This window comes from Notolepis coatsorum (genome assembly GCF_963971535.1).
Source record: "Notolepis coatsorum genome assembly, chromosome: 13".
NCBI classification, from domain to species: Eukaryota; Metazoa; Chordata; class Actinopteri; order Aulopiformes; family Paralepididae; genus Notolepis; species Notolepis coatsorum.
The window spans coordinates 121,183,019-121,204,864 of NC_140177.1; the positions used below are offsets into that span (position 1 = coordinate 121,183,019).

The following is a 21,846-nucleotide window of genomic DNA, read 5'->3' on the forward strand; positions in this document are numbered from 1 at the left end:
ATATGGCCACCAGTGCCGTCATCGGGGCTGAATCCTTGTGTTGTGTTTTAATTACAGCTCCATGAAATTATAAAAGGTAGCAGTCCCTATAAAACAAGGTATGGCAATTTTTTTATCTACTTTATTTCCATCTACAATCTTTTCACAATTTCATGGAGCTGTAATTAACACAACACAAGGATTCAGTGTCCCCGATGACATCACGGGTGGCCATATTCAAACAAAAAAAATGGCAAACTAAATGAATGTGTGCGAAACTGTGCAAAAGGTCCTTTGTACCAGCGGCCATCAGGTTAGAGAGAACTAACGGCAGCAGAATTCAAGAACGACTAGGAATGTCTGACCACTGAGTGTGTCTGACTCCCACTTAAACTCTCTATATCACGCCATACTGTACCTTATGCATACTGCACCTGTGTATACTGTATACTTACTTACTCATAGTATATATTTCGATTCTAGTGTCTATTGTAACCATATTTATTGTAACATATAATATAACAGATAGGGCATACAGACCCTCCTGCTGCACCTTGATTACACTGCCTACTTTCTCATATGTGCATACTCAGAGCTAATTATATTGTTGTATTGTTTACACTGCCTTATTCGAACTTTTCTACTATACTATAATTTTATGACCTGTATCATCTCTTATAGACTTATACCAGGGGAGTCCATTTGGTATGGCAAGGTATGGCACCTTGGCAAATAAAAATGTAAAAAAAAAAAAAAAAAATGTTGATTTAGAATTCGAATGTCAACATTATGAACGAAGCTTCGAACTATTCGGTACAGCCCTAGCATGTTTTGATATTGTCAATTATCTCACTTTTACTAGGTGACTTTTACTGTGACTAACTGAAATATGCCCAAAAACAAGGAAAATGGACATAGGGATTTTTTTTTTATCAAAGGGCAGCAGAGACAAGTGATACAGGGACACAGGTAAGGTCTGGCTTAGTGATTATAATAGTGCAGTTCAGCATTCAGTAACCCATACTTTTTGTGAATGTGTTTTTGACAAACACCTCAAAACCGTACCTAAGGAAAATTGGCTCAATTGCAAGAAAAGTAATAGACAGTTATGATATTATTCTGCATAATTCGTATGCAAAATATTGTGGTTCCCTGCTTTAGTCTGTTGACACATTTCTATACTAAAAATGCTTGTGTAGTCCTGTGTCATACCTAAATGTCATATAACTGAATTGTATAGAAACAACTCACCAAAAGTGACTATTGCACAACTGATTTGACAAAAAAATCCACCAAGGGGGGGAAACACCCCCCTTCACCCCCCCCCCCCCACATCCTCGCCATACCTTGCCTTTTACTGAAAGGACGCCACTGACTTATACCATCACCATGTACCTGTATCCCCCCCCCCGATCCTGCTATGATGCCTGAAGTTGCCCAAGGGGATCGATAAAGGAATATCTTATTATCTTATTTGTGTTAGGTGTGCAAAATAAATCAGCATTGTTTCCTGGTGAAGTGGCCCTTTAATCAGAACATTGGTCTGTCTTAATCCAGTACTTACAAACTAACCGTCCTACAGCCACAAAATGCAATATTATTATTATAATTTTTTAAATATAGCAAATACGATATTAAATGTATATACCTGTTGTCTAGAGCTCAGTCAATCAACTAGAGATGATATCAGATGTTTTTCTTTCATTCTGGGCGATGGTAATCACCATTTGATTATGTTTGGATCACAGATTGGGCCTTTAGCAAAGGGTGTGAGCATTTTATAAACTGTGTGAACATGCCATTTAACCCTTCGTCTACCTCTCAAACCCCCCCCACCCTGAATGTGTGTGTGTGTGTGTGTGTGTGTGTGTGTGTGTCTGTCTGTCTGTCTGTCTGTCTGTCTGTACATGCCATTTAACCCTTCGTCTACCTCTCAAACCCCCCCACCCTGAATGTGTGTGTGTCTGTCTGTCTGTCTGTCTGTCTGTCTGTCTGTCTGTCTGTCTGTCTGTCTGTCTGTCTGTCTGTCTGTCTGTCTGTCTGTCTGTCTGTCTGTCTGTCTGTCTGTCTGTCTGTCTGTCTGTCTGTCTGTCTGTCTGTCTGTCTGTCTGTCTGTCTGTCTGTCTGTCTGTCTGTCTGTCTGTCTGTCTGTCTGTCTGTCTGTCTGTCTGTCTGTCTGTCTGTCTGTCTGTCTGTCTGTCTGTCTGTCTGTCTGTCTGTCTGTCTGTCTGTCTGTCTGTCTGTCTGTCTGTCTGTCTGTCTGTCTGTCTGTCTGTCTGTCTGTCTGTCTGTCTGTCTGTCTGTCTGTCTGTCTGTCTGTCTGTCTGTCTGTCTGTCTGTCTGTCTGTCTGTCTGTCTGTCTGTCTGTCTGTCTGTCTGTCTGTCTGTCTGTCTGTCTGTCTGTCTGTCTGTCTGTCTGTCTGTCTGTCTGTCTGTCTGTCTGTCTGTCTGTCTGTCTGTCTGTCTGTCTGTCTGTCTGTCTGTCTGTCTGTCTGTCTGTCTGTCTGTCTGTCTGTCTGTCTGTCTGTCTGTCTGTCTGTCTGTCTGTCTGTCTGTCTGTCTGTGTGTGTGTGTGTGTGTGTGTGTGTGTGTGTGTGTGTGTGTGTGTGTGTGTGTGTGTGTGTGTGTGTGTGTGTGTGTGTGTGTGTGTGTGTGTGTGTGTGTGTCTATGTTCTGGATGAAATGAAGAGGCTTGGTGGCGGTGGTCAGTAGACCAGCGAGCAGTGCATTGCATTAGTCGAGGCGAGACATGACTGTTGATTGGACAAGGAGTTGAGTGGCTTCTTTTGTCAGGAAGGGGCGGATCCTTCTGACGTTGCTCAGGAGGAATCTCCCGGTTCTGGTTGTTGCGGCGATGTGAGCAGAGAAGTTCAGCCGATCATCAAGGACTACACCAAGGTTCTTGGCGTCATCCAGGCGGAGATGTATGTCTGTCTGTCTGTGTGTGTCTGTGTGTGTGTGTGTGTGTGTGTGTGTGTGTGTGTGTGTGTGTGTGTGTGTGTGTGTGTGTGTGTGTGTGCGTGCGTGCGTGCGTGTGTGTACCTGTGAGTAGCTTGTGGATCCAGAGCTCCTCTTGTCCCTCCCAGACGCAGGAGATCCTCCCTCTTTCTGACTCCCTACTGAGGAGGAGTCTGAACAGCTACTGTGGACTGAGGAGGGAGGGGGGGAGAGGGGGAGAAAGACAGAGAGACAGAGAAAGAGAGAAAGCACCAGCCAGAGAGACAGAAAGAGAGCGAGAGACAGAGAAAGAGTGATACAGAGAAAGATAGATACAGAGAAAGAGAGAGACAGAGAGAGACAGATAGAGATAGATAGAGAGAGACAGAAAGAGAAAGAGAGACAGACAACGAGAGAGAGAGACAGAGAAAGATAATGGGGATTTGATTGATTGATTTTCAATTAAAACACCACATACTATAACGGTGGAAGATTCCTGCATCGAAAGCCTGTAATATCTTACTCAACGAGACCCCTGGTGATCAGTATGTGCATTACAGTAATTATAATTTTTTTTGAATGGGCTGGTTTTTGGCCTTGTCCCCACAAGGCTTTGTATACTGGATGGCAGACAGAGCATCCAAAACAGTAATACTAAGATTTCCCATGGCTGGTTCCATTGGATTGGACACTCTTAAGCTTTTTCAGCGTGGGACCCATTATATGATTAGTTTCACCGTGGGATCAAGTTTTTCTTTTTTTAAACATACTACCTTTTTTATCATTAGGGTAACCGCTAGAAACCAGGGTTTGGACTGATTTACATCCAATTCAAACTTCAGAAATGGTCACGTACTTGCTGATGATAGAACATCCATTTGTTTCTTTTAACCCTTTCACTACCACACTACCAAAGGGTTAACCCTTTCACTGCAACAATACAGAAGGTTAACCCTTTCACTACCACACGACAAAGGGTTAACCCTTTCACAACCACACTACAGAAGGTTAACCTGTGTGGTAGTGAAAGGTTAACCTTCGGTAGTGTGGTAGTGAAAGGGTTAATCTGTCAGTAGGTTGGATAGTACAACCTTTTTCACGACGGACATGTTTCAGAAGTCTAAAGAAAATCCACTTCACTGAATTAAAGTTTCTTTCCAAACCCATCTTTTAAGAAACACTCCATTAAATCAAGTGCAGCACTCGGTGGTCCCGCCCCCCCAGGGGAAGAACAGTTTCAAACGTCAACGTCTGTCATCTGAAACCAAACCTGCATTGTCTCATTGAATTGAAAGATGATACTCAAATTCCTGTACAGCGGTTGTAACCGGAGAACTCACATTCTAGCGCTGTGTGTGTGTAACTTCCCATAAATACACAGTGGCGTATATAGACATATGTACCTCGGTCATTCAGACTGTAAGTGGAGTCCATCTCTGAGGCCTGTGTGCCGGTCATATCCAATAGCAGCTTACTGGACACACCCATACACAGAGACTCCTTCAGACACAACTCTGAGAGAGAGAGAGAGAGAGAGAGAGAGAGAGAGAGAGAGAGAGAGAGAGAGAGAGAGAGAGAGAGAGAGAGAGAGAGAGAGAGAGAGAGAGAGAGAGAGAGAGAGAGGGGGGGGGGAGAGAGAGGGGGGGGGGGAGAGAGAGAGGGAGAGCAAGAGAGAGAGAGAGACAGAGAGGGACAGAGAGGGACAGAGAGAGAGAGAGGGAGACAGAGAGAGAGAGAGAGAGAGAGAGAGAGAGAGAGAGAGAGAGAGAGAGAGACAGACAGAGAGGGACAGAGAGAGAGAGGGAGAGAGAGAGAGAGACAGAGAGAGAGGGAGGGCTAATCATGACATAGGTAAGATGAATATTGTTCAATAGGGCTGTTCGGTATGGGAAAAAACAAGATAAGATATTCCTTTATTGATACTCTTGGGGAAATGTGGGCGTCATAGCAGCATGGGGGAGGTAATAGTAGAAAGACATAAATATAGGCAATCAAAATAGATCGGAATATAAAAACATGAGAAAAGATGAACAGTGTAAACAATATAATTAACTCTGAATATAAAAAATATGAGCTAAATAAACAGATGCCCTATCGGTTATATTATACCTTACAATACATATAGGCAATAAAGAATATATACATCATGCTATTCAGAAGGATTTCTTTTCGCCGTATATGGCGTATATATGTGCCGAGGCATGGAGAAAGCAGACGCACGACCTTCAAAGCCGCCGGATAACTTTCAGTCTTGTAATCTGGATTCTTGAAATCCTTGTGGTTTCAGAATACATGACTGATCTGCAACAGGGTTTTTTACACATTACAAGATCTTTCACCAGGAGAAATCCCAGACGAGTCTGTCGGAGTCAAACTCCGTTTTGTCAAGGATTTTAGTCAGAGGAATAGACAGGAGAAAACTCTCTCTCTCTCTCTCTCTCTCTCTCTCTCTCTCTCTCTCTCAATATTAAACTCTTGTAGCCCAATTCAGATGACAAATACGGCTTTTGAAGTTTGTGAAATCATTACGATAATTTTTTTTTTTTATCCACTTTTTCTCCCATTTTCTATATTTTCTCCCATCCCAATTTCGTATCATCCAATTCAACCCTCCCCTGTCACGAATGCTGTTTCTTGCCTCCCACAAGCCGGCTGCAATGTGGACTAAGTCATACATAGCACAAGTCCCCTCCGGTACTTGAGGTAACAGCAGTCGCATCTTTTCACCTGCGCAGCTCGATCTCTCAGTGGCGAGGAGTAACGCGTGGGAGGCTCACACTTCCTGATTCTACTGCGCAGGCGCACCAACCGACCTGTAGGAGTCGCTGTCCACAACGCCCGATCCCCACCCATCAGTTTCCCACCCCCTAATACGGCCAATGTGTATTAGTACGGACGACCAGCTAAACTGAAAGCAAATGTGGAGAGCGGGGCTCGAACAGGCAAGCCCAGCGTCTGCAGATTTCATGGCGAGCGCCTTGCCCACTACGCCACGTAGCCGCCCAAATCATTACGATCTTAAGTGCAAGGGGACAGACAGACGGAGAGAGCGTTGACAGTACCAGTGTTGTTGATGGCGTGGGTCCAGAGGAGTCGGGCGATGTCGTGGGTCCACGACTCCCTGTCCCCTTTATTCTGTGCCTGGAGGGTGAGACAGTCCTTGGTTCGAGGCGCCTGCCGAACCCACAGCTCAAACCTCACCCCCTCCTCGCCTACGCTCTGCGTCAGTCCCATCTCTCCCGCCTGAGATGGATAGATGGATGGATGGATGGATGGATGGAGAAAAAGATGGCAAGAATCAGAGAATGAGAAGTTTTTTTTTATATTTCAAACATGAACAGTTTGTAAAATCGACCTATCTCAAGCCCTGCCCTCGTTTCCCGATCCTCCAAGCACACCTGTCGCTTCCATCGTCTGTCCGGAGGATCGGAGGATGGAGAAAAGAGGGCGGGGCTTGAGACTCAGAGAATATAAAGGAACGACAAGGGAACAGTGTCGAGTAGGAGTGTATTTACAGTCTACAGTTACAAGTGTGTGTGTGTCTGAGTGAGTGAGTGAGTGAGTGAGTGAGTGAGTGAGTGAGTGAGTGAGAGATAATGTGTGTCTGTGTGTGTGAGTGAGTGAGTGAGTGAGTGAGTGAGTGAGAGATAATGTGTGTCTGTGTGAGTGAGTGAGTGAGTGAGTGAGTGAGTGAGTGAGTGAGTGAGTGAGTGAGTGAGTGAGTGAGAGATAATGTGTGTCTGTGTGTGTGAGTGAGTGAGTGAGTGAGTGAGAGAGATAATGTGTGTCTGTGTGTGTGAGTGAGTGAGTGAGTGAGTGAGTGAGTGAGTGAGTGAGTGAGTGAGTGAGTGAGTGAGAGAGATAATGTGTGTCTGTGTGTGTGAGTGAGTGAGTGAGTGAGTGAGTGAGTGAGTGAGTGAGTGAGAGATAATGTGTGTCTGTGTGAGTGAGTGAGTGAGTGAGTGAGAGATAATGTGTGTCTGTGTGAGTGAGTGAGTGAGTGAGTGAGTGAGTGAGTGAGAGATAATGTGTGTCTGTGTGAGTGAGTGAGTGAGTGAGTGAGTGAGTGAGTGAGTGAGTGAGTGAGTGAGTGAGTGAGTGAGAGAGAGATAATGTGTGTCTGTGTGAGTGAGTGAGTGAGTGAGTGAGTGAGTGAGTGAGTGAGTGAATGAGTGTCTGTGTGAGTGAGTGAGTGAGTGTCTGTGTGTGTGAGTGAGTGGGTGAGTGAGTGTGAGAGAGAGATGTGTGTCTGTATGTGTGTGTGTGTGTGTGTGTGTGAGTGAGTGAGTGAGTGAGTGAGTGAGTGAGTGAGTGAGTGAGTGAGTGAGTGAGTGAGATAATGTGTGTCTGTCTGTGTGTGTGTGTAAGTGAGTGAGTGAGTGAGTGAGTGAGTGAGTGAGTGAGTGAGTGAGTGAGTGAGTGAGTGAGTGAGTGAGTGAGTGAGTGAGAATGTGTGTCACAACCTACGAGTAGAGCCGCTAAGACTAAGTGCATTATCGTTGCCATTTATTCTGCATTATAATAAATAGTTAAACTAATGACGTGAGTGATTCCTGACAGAACCGCATTTAAGTCCTAACCACACATTTAACTACATTTAATTGAATTAAATAAAGCCTCACTTGTGTTTTCATAGACACGCAAGTGGGTGAAATGGAAGAACATACAGAAAACAAAAACAAACTGAATTAGTGGAAACTCACAAACAATAAAAACGATTGACATGGCGACGTCACTGCAGTATTCTGTGGTACATCTCTAGTGTGTATGGGGGAAAAAAACACAGGAATCTTATAAATCACTACAGTATTCTGTGGTAAATTTCTATAGTATGTATGAAGAACAAACCAGGACTACTATAGGTTTTACTATATGCTGATGCTGTGTTTGTTTTGGGGTGCTCTGTCCTGCAGTACCTTGATGCTGTGTTTGTTTTGGGGTGCTGTCCTGCAGTACCTTGATGCTGTGTTTGTTTTGGGGTGCTCTGTCCTGCAGTACCTTGATGCTGTGTTTGTTTTGGGGTGCTCTGTCCTGCAGTACCTTGATGCTGTGTTTGTTTTGGGGTGCTCTGTCCTGCAGTACCTTGATGCTGTGTTTGTTTTGGGGTGCTCTGTCCTGCAGTACCTTGATGCTGTGTTTGTTTTGGGGTGCTCTGTCCTGCAGTACCTTGATGCTGTGTTTGTTTTGGGGTGCTCTGTCCTGCAGTACCTTGATGCTGTGTTTGTTTTGGGGTGCTCTGTCCTGCAGTACCTTGATGCTGTGTTTGTTTTGGGGTGCTCTGTCCTGCAGTACCTTGATGCTGTGTTTGTTTTGGGGTGCTCTGTCCTGCAGTACCTTGATGCTGTGTTTGTTTTGGGGTGCTCTGTCCTGCAGTACCTTGATGCTGTGTTTGTTTTGGGGTGCTCTGTCCTGCAGTACCTTGATGCTGTGTTTGTTTTGGGGTGCTCTGTCCTGCAGTACCTTGATGCTGTGTTTGTAGGTGTGGGCTATGCGGCCCGGACTGGGGCTCTTCTGTTTGGTGAAGATGATGACGTGCTGGTAGAGGAAGACACTCCGCACCCCCGCCCTCTTCCTCCGCCCCCCCCCGCACACCAGCAGCTCTCCAAAACGCACCAGCTCGCCGCGCTCCGTCAAGGGGACCTAATGTAGACAGGGGAGTGGGCATGCACGCACACACACACACATAGATACACGCACACATACACCATCACAGACAAGCACACACAAGCACACACACACACGCACACACACACGTACACACACACGCACGCACACACACACACACACACACGCACGCACGCACGCACGCACGCACGCACGCACGCACACACACACACACACACACACACACACACACACACACACACACACACACACACACACACACACACACACACACACACACACACACACACACACACACACACACACACACACACACACACACACACACACACACACACACACACACACACACACACACACACACACACACACACACACACACACAGAGTTTAGTAAGGACATAAACTCTCTCATGCATACATACACACATATACAGTAACACGCACAGTCAGACACACACACATGCACACACAGAGTTTAGTAAGGACATAAACACTACAAAGACCTCTCCTACCTCTCTTTTCCTCACTGCACTGCTAACAAAATTACAAGGACCCGCAATTTACACCCAGCCATTGTTTTGATGTGGCTTCACAAGACTGTCTTCTCCAGTGAAGTGTGGGGCGCGATCTAAGTGATGCGTTGCAAATGTACTCTCTCACACACACGCACACACACACACACACACACACACACCTACACACACTCCTTCACTGCTTACAGTACTGTTACAAGAGCAGCTTTCAGAGCCCGTTCTTGAAGTAGCTCAGTAGGAGTTCGCTCTGCCACATAATCTCTTCTTTTCCTCTCAAAAGTAAGAGCTTTGTGTGTGTCTGTGTGTGTGTGCGTGTCTGTGTGTGTGTGCGTGTCTGTGTGTGTGTGCGTGTCTGTGTATGTGTCTGTGTGTGTGTGTCTGTGTGTGAAGATCTGAGAGGCGCACACAACGACACCAGCGGGCGGCTGGCATCCCCCAGGTATCTGGCTTCCCTTGCGCCATCTGCGGACAGGTGTGCGGCTCAAGAATCGGACTCAACGCCCACGAGAAGTGGCACCAGCGGCAGCGGCGCTGAACCCCCCCCCCCCCCCATCCCTGGTGCAAGCGTCATCATCGAACACGATGGACAGCTAAGATAGTGTGTGTGTGTGTGTGTGTGTGTGTGTCTGTGTGTCTGTGTGTGTGTCTGTGTGTGTGTCTGCATACCTCAGACATGGTCATCGCACAACCTAACCTAACACCAGCGATACACCGGTCCCACTCTTTCAGTCCCAATACCGATACCTGGGCTGTGGGTCATCGGCCAATACCGATTCGATGATGATCCATTACGTTTAACTAGAGATGTTCCGATACCATTTTTTCCTTCCCGATCCGATTCCGATACCTAAGCTTTGGGTATCGGCCGATACCGATACTGATCCGATACCAGTGCATACATTAAAATAAAAATAAAAATAAAAAAGTATATTATATAAATTATATATTTTTTTTACAGCTACAGATACTGTTTTATATATACTGTTTTTTAGTAATGACTAGAAAGTAATGGTATTTATTCAACAACAGGTGATTGTATAGATTAGTATTAGTATCATTAATCAATGAGTATGGGGCTGCGGCACTGCATATACCCTACTCCAATGATCCGCACGGACGTTAGACGGTGTTGCACTCGCTACCCAGTCTGTTAGTAGCAGAGGCTCTGGCTAGTATTAACGTTTACGTTGTGATTTTCTATGCAAAATAAATATTCAACATTCTCTTTTGAGACTCCGCCTCAGACTCTTATCCTTTGGCACTTGGAACTTGCTGTACTTTGCTTGCAGGTCTGGAGCCATTATTGCTGGATTATGAATAGCACTAACTTTAGCCAAGGTACCGTTATCAAGCTAAGCTAGCTGACCTAGCTCATCTTCCCCGCATTGACATTTGATACCGTTAGTCAGCTAACGCTAATCAGTAGCTACTTGACTTAAATACGATTCACCGTGGGTGCATTATTGTTGAAAGACGGACAGTGTCAGGTCCTGGAGAAAGGACAGGCGATCATCTGATTTGATGTAACGTTAAAGCGGATGTTGTTCCAACTAGCTAGTTTTTCAGCTAATGCTATAATAACACCAGCAAGCAAAACACATCCTGTCCGAGCTCCCCGTCACACCGCTCTGTCGGGGACAATGGAATTTAAGAAAGTGTATCTGCTGTTAAAATGACAAATAGCATCACACTTTAAAACACGTTCATTTTATAATCCTCACTCTCCGCAGGAGATAAATGACGTCATGGGATCGGAGGCTAGAATTTACGTGTACTCGCCGATACCGATACCAGCATTTTAGGCAGTATCGGAGGCATTTCCGATACTGGTATCGGTATCGGAACAACTCTACTTTTAACACTTTGAGTGCCAACGATGAGAATTCTCGTTATTTCATGCCAACCGTTCAGTGCCAACGACAAGAAATCTCGTTATTAATCGTTATTTTTTTTATTAGCGATTTCCATACATTTGTCATCAATCTAGCCTCACGTTACCACTGGGACTCTCTCTGAGCTCGAACAGGGAAAATACCGCCCCCTATCGTCTCCCGGATGGTAATGCACCCTTTGGATTGGACTGAATGAAAACGCATGGGGAAAAGAAAATCCGGAATCCACATTTTACTTGTCAGGCATGTAACCCGAGCCGATTGCAGTCATCGCCGACCCTCAGAACAGCGTGGAATATGTGTTTCCAGCACCCAGCGTTGGATCTATAAACGCGATCGATATTTGGAATGGCGATCAGGAATTGGAATAATCTTTTTGGAGAACATCTGATCTGAGGTAAGGAATCTATTTTACCAGTCTTGGGGTAATCAGAGCTTTTTTCACAGATATATCAACGTGTCCCCTATGTGTGTGTGTGTGTGTGTGTGTGTGTGTGTGTGTGTGTGTGTGTGTGTGTGTGTGTGTGTGTGTGTGTGTGTGTGTGTTGATCAGGAAATAAGATAATCGATTTTTCAGCCCGCTTCTCTAGCATGCATAAGTACACACTATCGACAATCTAGCGTTTATTTGAAAACGATTCATAAATAGGCCGAAAAATTACAACTTTTTTGTGTATTACAGTAAAGGGCGATTCCTGCAGAATCACTTTTTTTTCTGAAAATAAAATGGAAATGTACAGATGAAAAAACAATCAGTTTCGGCAAAGTTGACTGCAAGCAAGTCATTGATAAGCGACGGGCGTATTAGACACATAGCTATAATTTAAGATAAAGTTTATGCGTTCGCAAATGTGCTCGCCCTCTCATTGAATAGAGCGTTGGCACTCAAGCGCTAAATCGTGCGCCTCCTGCTGGCACTCAAAGTGTTAATGAACAGTACAGACTTCGGATTTAGTATCTGAGGAAATTCTCAGATACCGATATTATATTTTAGCCTCGGTATCGGTCCTAATTAGGGATGCTCGATATTGGCTTTTTTACCGATACCGATATACCGATATTGTCCAACTCTTAATTTCCGGTACCGATATCAACCGATATCAACCGATACCGATATATGCAGGGTTTGCCCCCCAAAAAACGGAATACTTTCAGGTAATTAACATTACATATCTCTTGTTGTGGAATTAACACAACATTATGCATACTTTTGACAATAAATAAAATCAGAATTTGTTCTTACTTGCTTGCCTGGGTAAATAAAGGTTCTAGAAATGTAAAAAAAAAAGAAAAAAAAAATTGAAATCCGATACCGATATTTTCCAATATCACATTTTAATGCCGATATCGGCCGATAATATCGGTAGGCCGATAATATCGGACATCCCTAGTCCTAATGGATACGGACGAGATTGGTACTGGATACAGTGTACCGTCTAAAAACAGTATCAGTATCTGAGAATTCCCCCACTATTACAATCCGATACCAAGGGCCACCCGTCAAATCAAAACAAAGTGACTTGATAGTCTGTGTTTTAGGCCTACAGAAGCGTGCTAGTCTCTAATAATCATTCGTCTCTTGCCCTGTAAGAGGATTATATCTCAACCATGGGTGGGAACAGGGTGGAAAGGAATCCCAACCTGAGCGTGACATTGTGAATAGTCAATGCAAAAGTGGTAACTGTGCATCCCTGATGAAGTGAGATGTGTTGTTGCTTGACTCAATGATACCTGAGCATATAGATATACAGTATAGATATACAGCATATAGATACCAGGCCACGTGAGCGGATCGGCGCGGCCGAGAAATCCGCTCTTCGCTCTTAAAAGCTTGGTCCGCTCCGCTAATCGCTCATGTTGACCCCGCCCCCAAGTCGCTCTCCGCTCGCTCCCCGTTCACCTTGAATCGAGCGATCCCCGCTCCCCGCTCCCCGCGCCAGATCGCTCGGCAGATTTTTTTTTTTTTTTTGGAGCATGGTGTAAATTAGCTCAAACTACAACAGTCTACACCCCCTGGGCCCCTTAACAATTGTTTGTATTGAGCCGCATTGTAATTGTAGCCATTCTGCAATGTTAAATAACGTTGTTTATCCATTCACTAGCTCTATTAAGCGATGATAGGCTAGCCGAGCCACAATGCTATGGTCGCTGCCATTAACGTTAGCATGTAAGCTAACGACAACAACAATGGCGTCGATACTTTTTCTAACAGGAGTGAGTGACAAAGCCTGAACAGGATATCACAGGTTCACCCTTCTCATTGGTTGAAAATGGCCTTCATGTTTGTACATCGCCATCTGTTGCTTTGGCATTGTACTGCATGTATATATTACATCAACAGTGTTAAACCACTGTGAGCGGCCTGGAGTGGATTGGAGCGGAGGAGAACTCTCGCTCCGGACGTCGCGCCGACTCATTTTAAAACCCACTCCTCGCTCACGTCAAAACCGCCCGCTCCGCGCCCCGCGCCGCTCACGCACCGTGCCGCTCACATGGCCTGATAGATACACAGTATCATGAAATATCCCTTCACTCTTTCCTTTCATCCTTCTCTGTCCTGACGCTGCGTTCCATTACAACACAGAGGTTGGAAATTCCGACTTCCTATTAGGAAGAAATCGTATAAAAAAACAACTTGGGAGTTCATAGTTGCAAACTCTGGTTTGATGATTTCTCAAACCCCAGATGTGTAGTAAATAATCACACCTGGGCAGCAAGTTACAAATGATCTCCTAGACGTCCAACTCCACACACAAACACCTCCATGCCACCGAGGACCCAATACTAGATCTTAGATCTCCCTAAAGCACCACACGACGAATGCCAAGTAACACTACTACCCAAACATGACCACGGCTGGTCCAGTAACGTCATGCCGTCTCCATGGAGATCCTCACCTCGCTGAATTAATCCAACGCCCGGGAGGTTATCCAACACACGCAATATCCATCATCAACAACCAGCAGAAGACAGTTGTCAACACCGGCGTTAAGAGGCTCATTTAGAGTCGCGCCAGTTATCATCGCATGATCGCATCTCCCTTAAAGGAACACGCCAACATTATTGAAAATGCACTCAGCGTCTTCTCCAGAGTCAGACAATAAGATAAGATACCAATTTCCTCTCTGTGCGTTCAGTAGAAAGCTGCAAGCTAGCCTAGCTTAGCACAAATGAATGTAAGCCGATACGGACCACTAGCCTAGCTGTTGGGCCAAAAACACCTGCACCTCTACGACTTCAGACGCTCCAACTTTTTGGAAAACAACAACAAGTTAAATAAATAAATAAATATATATAAATAAATATATATAAAGTGGGGGGTGGGGGGCCTGAGTCATTGATCAGACCGGCGGCTGAGAGGAAAAATCTCAGTCTGAATTTCTACAGCTGCCGGAAGAAGAACAACCTCTTCTGGGCCTCTTTCAGGAGGGCCGTGTTGTTATGAACAGTGTTAACCACTACACCACCGGACTACATGGATGCGGGGGCGAGGTTGACGCCCTCGGCTTAATGTTCTCCTAGATATTGGTGACTGATGGGCAGATTTACAGGTGGACGCATCACGCATGCAGCGGCAGTGTAGGTGTCACATTTCTCTTGAGTGCCTTTCGTTCTAGGTTGTGGTTTGAACCGTCAGCCTGTGTTTGTTTACATGGAAACACAAAGCAAGCTCCTGCTGTGACTGGAGAGGAATGACCTGGTCCCAGAGGTACGAGCACTGGTCCAAACGGTCACTCATCCCCTTCCTTCCCTCTCTCTTTCCCTCCCTCTCCCTCTCCCTCCTTCCTTCCCTTCCACACGTATGAATCACTATTCAAAGCGGTTATTTATACCGGTTGAGCGATGCTCTGTTGTATGTTAGAACTTTGTAAAGAAACTCAAAGTATTAAAGGCGATACACTGCTCTGTTGTTATATATTTTTTATTGAACAATTTTATCCCACTTTTTACTGTCCGTTCTATTTGATTATTTTTAGCCTATTTTTAACTGAATCAAACTGAATACATTTTTTACTTTTAATCTAATCTATTCTATTTTATTATTTGTATTACTGAAAAACTGTGATTTACCTAACCTTGCTACCTCTCTATATTTTTGTATTTAATTTTTTATGCTTGCTTATGCCTGTATTTTTTACTGTTGTGAAGCACTTTGAACTGCAATTTCTGTATGAAAAGTGCTATACAAATAAAGTTATGAAATATTATACCATACAACTGAAGGAAGAATAGCAATGAAAACAAAAAACATAAAAGGGATAGTTCTGATTTTGGGAACCCTATTTCCTAACTTACAGATGATGTTGTGAATCAAACACAGTCCTTTCTTACCATGCTGTTCTTCCTACTGGACGCCCCGCGGCTACAGCCTCAAACTAATGCAAAGTCAATGGGGCCAAGCTCCTCTCTGCACAAGCCGAGTGAACGTAATTTAAATCTACCAGACGAGTCTCTCACCGGACACCCGACGATGAGGTCACTGGCCCTGAGGTCTTCGCCGTGGCGTTGGGCGTGTCTGAGGATGGAGAGGGCGGAGTCGGAGGCAGGGTTCATCCCTCCAAGTTCCTCCAGGGCCTCGCAGTACTGCTCCAGCCTCTGGAGGGGGGCCGCCAGGCAGTGGGGGAAGGAGAGCGGAGAGAGGGGAGACGCCGGGGGCAGCTTGGTCTGGAGGCAGAGGAGGAGAGGTGGAGAGGAGGAGAGAGAGGAGGAGAGGAGAGGCGGGTTGATGTTGTTATCGTCGGACCGTCTGGTTTCTTTCTAGGTTTCTTTGTTACAATGTAGCAGAATGTAAAACAACATTCTAAAACAAACTACATTTGAATTCCTGTCACCTGCTGATATTAAACACTGCAACAGAGAATCTGAAAATGTTGTCTTGTGTGTCATCATCGCCAGTGGGTGATCATCACCATCATCATCATCATCATCATCATCATCATCATCATCATCATCATCATCATCATCATCATCAAACCAACCATCATCATCATCATTAGGCTCCATGCCATCTCATCACCATGGTAACGGCCGTAATCATTCTTGTCATCGTTGGGGCCAGTTCCCAGAGGCTGCATGAAACTAAGCTTATACTGCCACCCTGTGGTCGTTCCTCTGAAACGCCCCTTTCTGGCCTCCCTGTAGCAGAACCTCTACTCTGTAGCCTCACTAATCTTAGTCGCTAAGATCTGCTTGTAATGTTCATAATCTTGTGATCCAAATGACACCGTTGGCGTATTAGCTGGAGTTTATTACATCACGGGAGGCACTAATTAGTTCTCATATAATCCTTCTCTTATTGGCTTTTTTGCGTATAGCCTACGTTTAAAGATGTAATTGGCTTTACTGTATGCGAGTTTTTTTTTAATGCATGCCAATTAAAGACCTCTGAACAGGTCCTGCATTATTATTATTATTATTATTATTATTATTATTATTATTATTATTATTATTATTATTATTATTAGTCTTACTGAGTATAGGAGTTTAGTCTTACTGAGTCTATATAATACAAGGAGTTTAGTCTTACTGGGTCTATATAATACAAGGAGTTTAGTCTTACTGGGTCTCTATAATACAAGGAGTTTATTCTTACTGGGTCTATATAATACAAGGAGTTTTGTCTTACTGGGTCTATCAGTGGTTCTCAAACTGTGGTACGCGTACCACTAGTGGTACTTGGTGGTACTGCTGGTGGTACTTGAAAACATTTACAAAAAAGCACACAAAAAAATATATATATATTATTATTATTATTTTTTTGCAGTCAGGCCACTGAACTTAGAAGCAGGCCAGGCCAGTGTTTCTGGTTGCGGCGGCGCGATAGTTAGATAATCTAAGTGGGGAACAACCAGGAGATCACTGTGACAGAGAGTAATGCAGTCTAAACAGTCATAAATCTTTAATTCAACTTCAGCCCTGATCATAACCATTTATCTTTTTTGATTTTTTTGTAATGTCAGATAAAAAATGAAATACTCCCACTTTTCTGAAAAGAGTTGGTGTTAAATCTGACATTACAAAAAAATCCATCAAAATCTGTGTTGCTGCTAATCATTGACACATGCCTAGCCTGTAATAATCCCCCCCAGAAAAATGTACTTTGCATTTGATATATTGAAAATATTTTACTTTTTGTGTGTTTTTTTTAATAATCATTTGTGATGCCATCACACAAACTGGCATTTAAAGGGTAAACATTCAAAAATGTATTGAATGTGTTTTCTTTTCTTTTTTACAATAATTTGTGATGCCCATCACAAACACTGGCATTTAAAGGGTAAAATTTAAAAAATGTCTGCACCAGAATGCAGGAAATTAAGTTTTTGTAACCAAATAATTGTGTGTGTGTGTGTGTGTGTGTGTGTGTGTGTGTGTGTGTGTGTGTGTGTATGTGTGTGTGTGTGTGTGTGTGAGAGAGAGAGAGAGAATGACGGACAATTGCTTGCTGTGTGTGAGAGAGAGAGAGAGAGAGAGAGAGAGAGAGATAGAGAGAGAATTAAGTACATTTTGCTGAAATACAGTTGTTCTTAATTTTCTCACTTGCTATGTGAGAATGTTAGTTATTATGTGCTCAATGCCCCTTGCATTGTATGAGTTGTGTGGAAGCGTTTGCTAGTTCTAGTGCATACCTTTGTACATTGTGGCTGTGTCTGACAAAAGTTAACAATAAATAATGGTATCAGGAATACATTTTCCTCCTGCGTGAACTGTGCATAGCTGAATAGACTGTATTTTAACGCCGGTCATATGGTGGTACTTGGAGAGCCAGCTACGTTCTCAGGTGGTACTTGGTGTAAAAAGTTTGAGAACCACTGGTCTATATAATACAAGTTTAGTCTTACTGGGTCTCTATAATACAAGGAGTTTAGTCTTACTGGGTCTCTATAATACAAGGAGTTTAGTCTTACTGGGTCTATATAATACAAGGAGTTTAGTCTTACTGGGTCTATATAATACAAGGAGTTTAGTCTTACTGGGTCTCTATAATACAAGGAGTTTAGTCTTACTGGGTCTATATAATACAAGGAGTTTAGTCTTACTGGGTCTATATAATACAAGTTTAGTCTTACCGGGTCTCTATAATGTTAAATACAAGGAGTTTAGTCTTACTGGGTCTATATAATACAAGGAGTTTAGTCTTACTGGGTCTCTATAATGTTAAATACAAGGAGTTTAGTCTTACTGGGTCTATAATACAAGGAGTTTAGTCTTACTGGGTCTATATAATACAAGGAGTTTAGTCTTACTGGGTCTATATAATGTTAAATACAAGGAGTTTAGTCTTACTGGGTCTATATAATACAAGGAGTTTAGTCTTACTGGGTCTCTATAATGTTAAATACAAGGAGTTTAGTCTTACTGGGTCTATATAATACAAGGAGTTTAGTCTTACTGGGTCTATATAATACAAGGAGTTTAGTCTTACTGGGTCTATATAATACAAGGAGTTTAGTCTTACTGGGTCTATATAATGTTAACACTTTGATTGCCTAAGGTTAAATTCATGATATACCATCCGTTGCCAGCTCTATTTGTCTATGGAGAAGTTCCCCTTCTTTGCAGGGCTATAACTTTTTAAATTCTATTGCTAGATTGCCATTATTAGGGCCCATTCAATGTCCTATATGTATTGTTCAGGGTGTATGAACGTTAAACTTTTTCATTCACATATTCATACTAAAATATGATCTAAAGTATAAGTATGTTTTCATCTCTTTCTGCAGCTTTCTCCAGAACGTGATTTATAGCCCCAAATGCATTATATTGATGATCAAATACAGTTTGGTAGCGATCGGTGCCAGATGAAAATTTTCAAATGGACGTGCTTCTAGAAGTTTCTACGTATCATCTGATGATGACCGGATGGGCGGGGGATCGTTTATAATTCCGTGGGCAACGTTATACCATTCATCTAATGTGGGTCAAATGTTCATCATAGCAGTTAGTGTCGAACACGGTAATACTACACGCTAAAACTCACCCCAGTCTCCGTGGGCCGTTGGGCGATCAGCGTGGGGTAGACAGTTTTCCATTATGGGATGTCGAAATACCCGGTCCATTTCCAGGTTGTAGTATATACGTCCAAATCATGTTGTTTATCGAGTTATTGGCAACGGATCGCTATGTATTGTGTTGAGCTCGAGTCCCGGGAACTATAGCGAGTGCCCGGAAGTAATATGGGTGATCACCACTTCATCCACATGACTTCCTGTTTGGCGCTTCTGCCGATCGGCCACCAGATGGCGCTCTTGAACCGCTAGAGGATTGAGAGGAGCTCAGAACTGTGTGTGAAGGCTGCAGAGGGGAAATATGATTCCGATCACAGATTTTTGAAATATTGATATTAAAGACGAGTTAGGGCGTCCTCGGCAACTTTAGCATGGCTAGGAAAGACGCCTAAACACGTTTTCGGCACTTAAAGTGTTAAATACAAGGAGTTTAGTCTTACTGGGTCTCTATAATGTTAAATACAAGGAGTTTAGTGGTGGTGGGGCTGATCTCGGACAACGACGAGAAGGCCTACCGGGAGGAGGTTGAGGTACTGGAACGCTGGTGCCAGGACAACAGCCTGCTCCTGAACATTGGTAAAACCAAGGAGCTGATCGTGGATTATAGGAGAGGACAGCAGGAGACACACACACCACTGAGGATAAACAGGGCTACCGTGGACAGGGTGAGCAGCTTTAAGTACCTGGGGGTCCACATCTCAGAGGATCTGACATGGTCAACACACATAGACACAGTAGTAAAGAAGGCGAAACAGCGCCTCTACCACCTGAGACAGTTAAGGAAGTTCAGAGTATCGGGGAAGATACTCCAGTCCTTCTACTCAGGAGCTGTAGAGAGCATCCTGACCAGAAACATCACTGCCTGGTATGGAAACAGCATGGCACAGGACAAGAAGGCCCTACAGAGAGTGGTGCGCTCTGCCGAGCGTACCACGGGTATTGCACTACCTCCCCTGCAGGTTCTATACAACAAGAGGTGCAAATCCAGAGCCTGCAGGATAATGAAAGACCCCCACCACCCCAATAACAGCCTGTTTCAGCTGCTGAGGTCAGGCAGACGCCTGCGAACCCCAGCTACTAGGACAGAGAGGCTTAGGCTTAGCTTCTTCCCCCAGGCCATCAGAGTCCTGAACAATGAACATTGAGTACCACAGAACACTGAACTATCCACACATAAGCACACATGAGCACACACACGACACGCACGCTGTGCACGCTCACACACTAGCAGCCACTTTAACACTTTAACATGAGCGGGCACACACTCATGCCGCGCACACCCACACTTATTGCCAAAAGGAAAGGCCACTTTAAATCAGTATTAGCAACAGTAACAGTGTATTGCACTACCAAAGCTACCTAGCATGTCCTATATGCTCTGTAAATAACTATGTACAGATACCGAGATGTCACACCATGTTACCTGTTACTTGTTATTGCACAACGTTTTTTGTATTGGATTCTATTATATGTTGTACCCACTGTATTGCACATTGTTGCGGGCAAGACCACCCGCATTTCATTGTATACTCGTATGCCGTGACAAATAAAACTCTTGACTTGACTTGACTTAATGTTAAATACAAGGAGTTTAGTCTTACTGGGTCTATATAATACAAGGAGTTTAGTCTTACTGGGTCTATAATACAAGGCGTTTAGTCTTACTGGGGATGTGTCCATAAATACACAAGTCTTTACATCCTGGATGAATCTCACCTTGAAGTAGTCTGTAGCCTGAGTGACGAGGGCCGAGTCCAGCTCTGGTTTAGTCCGGATGTAGTGGGAATACTGGAGGAACTGCTCCCGCTGTGTGTGTGTGTGTGGGGGGGGGGGGGGGGGGGTAGGGGGAGGTTTGAGAGAGAAAAAACATTCAAACATTCAGCACTTTAGTTTAATCTAATTAATCAATGAATTGCAGGAAACCTAAGTTAACGGCATAAACAAACTGGGAAAACCTTAAAGGAACATGCCAACTTTTTGGGAGAAGCTTATTTGAAATTAGTTTTGGAGTTGTATTTGGAGTGTATTTCGTGACTGTTGGGAACTAGGCTACACTGGCACACCTACTTCCAGTGAATGACATTAAGCTAGGCTAACAGTGTGGCTGTTGTATGTATCTGCTTGTCTAACTCTAGGGTAGATGGCAAATCAGCAAAAAAAATGCCTGTACGTCTAGACGGTGGGTGTAATGGATGAATGCCTGTACGTCTAGACGGTGGGTGTAATGGATGAATGCCTGTACGTCTAGACGGTGGGTGTAATGGATGAATGCCTGTACGTCTAGACGGTGGGTGTAATGGATGAATGCCTGTACGTCTAGACGGTGGGTGTAATGGATGATGCCTGTACGTCTAAAAATGGTGGGTGTAATGGATGAATGCCTGTACGTCTAGACGGTGGGTGTAATGGATGATGCCTGTACGTCTAGACCAGTCGTGCCCAACCAGTCGATCGCGATCGACCGGTAGATCGCATGCTGGTTTCAAGTAGACGCGAGATTATTTTGGAAAATCATTTAATTTTATTTGATTTGGAGGGGAGGACAACACACGTTTGAGCAGTCCTGTGTATAACAGGCAGTCGGCAGCCTGAGCCAATCGATACCGTCTACATTCCGTACATTCCGGACAGCGAGCTTCACCCATAGGGAGGTTTGAGAGAGAAAAAACATTCAAACATTCAGCACTTTAGTTTAATCTAATTAATCAATGAATTGCAGGAAACCTAAGTTAACGGCATAAACAAACTGGGAAAACCTTAAAGGAACATGCCAACTTTTTGGGAGAAGCTTATTTGAAATTAGTTTTGGAGTTGTATTTGGAGTGTATTTCGTGACTGTTGGGAACTAGGCTACACTGGCACACCTACT

General features: G+C 44.0%; 1 protein-coding gene across 1 annotated transcript in view; it reads right to left on the bottom strand.

Annotated features, from left to right (window-relative positions):
* The window catches only part of arhgef40 (Rho guanine nucleotide exchange factor (GEF) 40), a gene marked incomplete at its 5' end in the record, with an annotated part of 150,210 nt that overhangs the window by 9,451 nt on the left and 118,913 nt on the right, over window positions 1-21,846 (bottom strand). Inside the window, 6 exon segments of the mRNA XM_084327787.1 lie at window positions 3,022-3,128; window positions 4,320-4,430; window positions 5,979-6,159; window positions 8,377-8,556; window positions 15,427-15,633; window positions 20,694-20,783. Of these exon segments, the coding sequence (XP_084183913.1) occupies window positions 3,022-3,128; window positions 4,320-4,430; window positions 5,979-6,159; window positions 8,377-8,556; window positions 15,427-15,633; window positions 20,694-20,783 (876 nt within the window).